The sequence below is a fragment of the Macadamia integrifolia genome, chromosome 13 (assembly GCF_013358625.1).
Source record: "Macadamia integrifolia cultivar HAES 741 chromosome 13, SCU_Mint_v3, whole genome shotgun sequence".
Classification (NCBI taxonomy): Eukaryota; Viridiplantae; Streptophyta; class Magnoliopsida; order Proteales; family Proteaceae; genus Macadamia; species Macadamia integrifolia.
Window position 1 is genome coordinate 3917730 of NC_056569.1, and position 5054 is coordinate 3922783.

Here is a 5054-nt window from a genome sequence, read left to right on the forward strand (position 1 = left end):
TGAACGAAGAACTGAGGACTGTCCGTATAGCAAGGGCAGGATTTGGCTGGGGAAGATGTGAGCAGGAAGACATTGGAACCACAGTGTTTAAAAAATGGACACTTTTATCCAATGATTAGAATCACCTTCATCTTGAGTTTTCTTCACATTTTCAAAAGGGTCTCATCTCACTTTTTCATTAAGTACTTTTTCTTCTGTGGTTGTTATTGTTGTGGTTGTTGTTGTTGTTGGGGAGGGGAGGAGTTGGGAAGGTCAACTTTAAATTGCAAAAGATTTTCCTATTTTTGAAGAGTAAAAACAGAAAATATGTGAAAAAAACTCATGAGCCTGTAGTTAATTTAAGTTTGGTTGATTGCGTAGCAAAAGGTTGGAAATCATCCTGACAGAATTTAACATGTTTCATTCAATTTATACCATTGAACCACCTATTGTGTCACAAAATTTACACTTGACTATGAGTCCACAGAAAATGATCAGCAGGAACAAGCCCTTCCACTCTCACAAAACTGGCATACTAAAATGCACCTCAAGGAAAACTTTGGAAGGGAAAACATATCATGACAGGGTCATGGAGCCAGAAATACCACATGTGCTTCCTAATAATGCCAGTCTTCTCTTTGCAACTTTGGACCTGTAACACCACACTTCAAAAGCCTCAGTCAGATCTGGGTACTGAACATGTTCTGTCCCTAGCCAGTCGGTCAGAATCTCTGCCTGGTCCCCAGATGGCAAAGCAAGCACGATCGAAACAATCGCTGATTCTAAACTTTGCCACAGCTCACCATCAATAGCAAACGGTGGCACATCATCGCCATTTTTTACAACAGAATCAACCAAAGGCTTTGTTCTCCTCACAAAAGGAAGCCACAGTTTCACCATGTGAAGCCTCTTTGATGTTGGAAGTATCACAGTACCATATCCAATTGCCTCTAAAACCTTAGCTACCACCTCAATAACCTTCAATTTGGTCTCAAGCATGTCAGCATCTGGCCTTGCATTCTCTACAACTTTTACAATCTTCTCAGACGCCTCCACCCAACTGTGAACAAATTCCTTCATTGTTTCCAACTTAACCAAAATCTGACTAGCCCATGACAAATCTGATAAATATGATCGTAGTGTTTGTATCTTTCCTGCCTGAAGAATCCATTCTTCACGCCCGCATAAATATGATTCCAAAAGACCATAAAATCTGGTCAACAAACTCCTAATGCATTCTATTACCACAGATTTTATCTCATCGTCAGCTGCCACCAGAGGAGCATCATCATCCTCAGTGATCATATACTCAAGCTGCTCTTGGGCTGAGCATTTGAGATCATTCATGGATTCAGGAGGTGATGATGTGGCAAAACTGAGAGATGAAATAAAAATTCTTCTGATGGCTACAGGATCAACAGGTTGAAGACGGGCAAGAATGGATTCAGCTTGTGATCCCAACCGTGGTATTATCCTTAGAATCTCCTCCTCCTCGGCCTCCTCCCAGGGTACTGCCTCGAGGTATCCAACACAAGCAAAAACCAACCGCTGGCAACCAAGTTCAAAAGCCACTTGAAGAATTCCAATGGCATTTCTAACACCATGCAAGTTATCAGTTTCTGGGTCATCCTGAACAACATACAAGAACCGCAAGAATGTGACATGATGGTTGAACTCGGATTCTTGGCAGTACACCTCAACACAGTTGCGGGAATCTAGGATCTGGCATGTGGGCCAATTTTCAGAGAGGCGTTCTGAAAAGTACTTGCAATTCTCAGTTAGAATATGAGAATGGCAGTAGAACCACTCGTCTCTAGCTTGGTCAGTACGTATCCTCACAACTACATCACTTGTTGCTCGGTCACCAATCTTGCTAGGAATCCTTGTATCTTTATCCTAATAAGTGGGGAGTGGGGTAGGGTAAAACAATGAGAACAATATGTGCTTGAGGTATCATTGTGAGGTGGTTATCATACAATTAACTTGGGCACAAGAGATAAAATCCCTAAAAGAGAAAAGAAGAAAAGGTAGAAGTCTCAGATGAAGATCTTAGAGATTTTTTCCAATAATCTTCCTTTCCTCTTACTTATCTAATATAGCACTTGCACATCAAAATTAACTATGTTCCACAATTTTCACTCAGTTGGAAAAGATTCCACAATTTTCACTCAGTTGAAAAAGAATAAGAGTTCTTTCAATGTCCCTTTTTTTTTTTTTTTTGGTAAAAGTTCGTTCAATGTCATTGAAAGCAGGTAACAACTAGGAACCACATGCAAGCACATGGATTTCTCAAAAACCACTCAGGGACCTCAAAGATGAACCTTATGTTCTTTCCTTCCCTTTCATTTTGGTTGCTCAATCAGAAGAACTTAGGCTCATATTTGCTCCATAAATTCTGGCCAACACTAGGATATAGTACACAGAAGAGAAGTGAATGAATGAAAGAGAAACTCACAGGAGAGGTCTCCATCAAATCCGTGAGCACCAATATTAAGATCTTTTATTCATCATAGCACCTGTAAAATAAATGAGGCTCTTACAACCTGACTATGAACATTGACTTGCAAGACAGATTATTTTAATGAAATATAGAATGGTTGGAAGATGTATCTTTTAAGTCCAAATAGAGACATGCTACACAGACAAAAGGGTGTAGAAATTGCTAGAATTGATGAGTTCATTGATGCAACATGAAACCTAATAGCAGGTTCATGCATTTGACTGTGACCGACTTGCCCTATAAATATAAGAGTAAATTTTTTTATTTTAATTAAAATATCAGCATGACACATTGAAATTCCTAATTAAGTGATAAAGAAGGTTATGCTACTTCACAGGATGAGGAAAGATACGAAAAATCACGGCACATAGGGGTTCCACAGTAAATGGGATGACATCAAACACTAAAGAACAAATAACTTTAATGCAAATAACTTTAATAGTTCATAAAAATTGAAGAACACAAGGTACTGGACAAGATTTGGCCCAGAACGGGACATTAACAGATAAGAGGTGAATGAAAGGGACAGGGCAAGTCCACAACATTGAGCACCAAAGACAAGAAAAGTGAAATATAACAGCTCATCTAAACAGAAATTAAGACGAAAGGATTTGGGCTATGCAGAGAGGTGAATGAAAAGGAAGATTACATGAATATGACCATACAAAAGAATGGAATCACATTATTATATTCATTACTTTAGAAGTTTCATGGAGCCCAAGTTGTCTTCTTCTTGTTCTCCTTCTTCTTTTACAGTATTTTCTCCTACTCATACGGATTCATTTTCTTACAAATTAAACAGGGATTTTTTTTTTTTTTTTTCACAAGCAGTTCAGTCCCCATTATCACTTACTCAATACCCAAATCCAAAATTTACTAAGTCTATTTTTAGCAGTCGTTACTAGCTCAAGTTACCCTTAGCTGAAGTTAACTCTCACTTTTTCTTCTCTTAGGGAGAAACGGGGGTTGAGGAGGTTCTTCAGTTTCATTAGGACTTTCAGATTCCAATTCCTTTTACAAAGAAGAAATTAAACAAAACCCAAAAACATAGAACAAGGCGAGAACTCAATTGAATAAAGATCCCGAATTGTGCAGCAGACAAAAGAATTAGCAGGGTGTGTAGCTTAGACAAAACAAACCATGTACTTGTAAACTGTAACACAATTGTTTGCTATTTCAGGATAGAGTTATCGGTTCTAGTAGAGAGCAGCAGACCAAAACATAAGAATTATCTCAGAAAGCACACACGTCACGATTCAAGAGAAAGCGGAAATAAAGTAAGAACCGAGAAACAAAGAGGGCATTCATTACCATCCGGCTCCGTTTTTGTTCTGTAAATTCCGATTCCATCATCCTTCATTCTAGGTCTCTCTCTCTCTCTCTCTCTCTCTGTCAAATCTAACCTGCCACAGGATTGAGAGAGCAAGCGAGTGAGTACTGAGGAGGAGTGGGGAATTGGGATCACTGAGCCAGATTGAATCATACTATTTTGGAGTCAATTAACCGAAAAAGGAAGGTATGGATAATGGAGTGGACCTAGATGTGGCAATTTACCAGGCATGGGCCGGGCCTTACCAACTAGATAAAGGTCTCATGCCATGCCCGGCCTTTGGGCCTAACTACCTAGTCACTGCTGCCCACTGTTACACTGCATAGGCGAGTTCAGGCTTTGGGCCTGGCTTTCAGATAGTCCTTTCTCAACTATTCCATAACTTAAATCACAGCCTCCTTATAACATATCCTTCGATAACAACAACAATCATAACCTTATCCCAACTTGATAGGGTCGGCTACATAGATTCGATAAGGTATAAGATGCATGTAAGCATAAGAATAGACGTTCTAAAAAGAAATATAAAAAAAAATAGATAAAAGGAGGTAAAAAGAAGAAGTTAAAGTAGTAGTCAAAGCAGCATCCTTGGAACATCCCCTATAGGGGGTCGGCTACATGGGTCCTTGTCCCCCACTTACCTTTATCTGCGGTCATACTATAATCGATCCCTACCAACTGCATATCTTTTCTTACCACTTCGTCAATGGTCATTTTAGGTCTGTCTTTCCCTCTAGTTCCATGTAATTGAAACTAGTAACACTTCTTTATTGGGGCATCCATAGGTCTCCGTTGAATATGGCCATACCACCTCAATCAGCTCTCGCGAAGCTTGTCCTGGATTAGAACCACCCCTAACTCTTTTCTAATACAATCATTCCTTACTTTGTCTCTCTAGGTCTTTCCGCACATCCCTCTCAACATCCTTATCTCTGCTATACCCAATTTATTCAAATTATTCTTCTTGATTGCCCAACACTCCACCCTATACATCATTGCTAGTCATATTACTGTCCTGTAGAGTTTTCCTTTGAGTTTAATAGGCATGCGTTTATCACATAACACTCCCGAAGCACTTCTTCATTTCATCCATCCCATTTTAATTCTGTGGGAGACATCATTTTCTATATTACCCTTTTTACTAATGATTGACCCCAGATATTTAAAATAGTCATTTTGTGGTAGTTCTCACTCCTCAAGTTTTGCCACTTCGTCACGTCTCATAGTCTGGCAAAATGGGCACAT

The 5054-nt window shown here is 39.3% G+C and overlaps 1 protein-coding gene across 1 annotated transcript; it reads right to left on the minus strand.

The window, feature by feature from the left end:
• Positions 1–380: 380 nt before the first annotated feature.
• On the minus strand, positions 381–3977 carry LOC122058758 (BTB/POZ domain-containing protein At3g05675). The gene is made up of 3 exons (XM_042621430.1): positions 3791–3977; positions 2435–2495; positions 381–1875 (listed from the first exon to the last, which is right to left on the minus strand). Exons 2-3 carry the CDS (start codon positions 2447–2449, stop codon positions 556–558), a joined length of 1335 nt encoding a protein of 444 aa, XP_042477364.1. The 5' UTR covers positions 2450–2495; positions 3791–3977; the 3' UTR covers positions 381–555.
• Positions 3978–5054: the final 1077 nt, after the last annotated feature.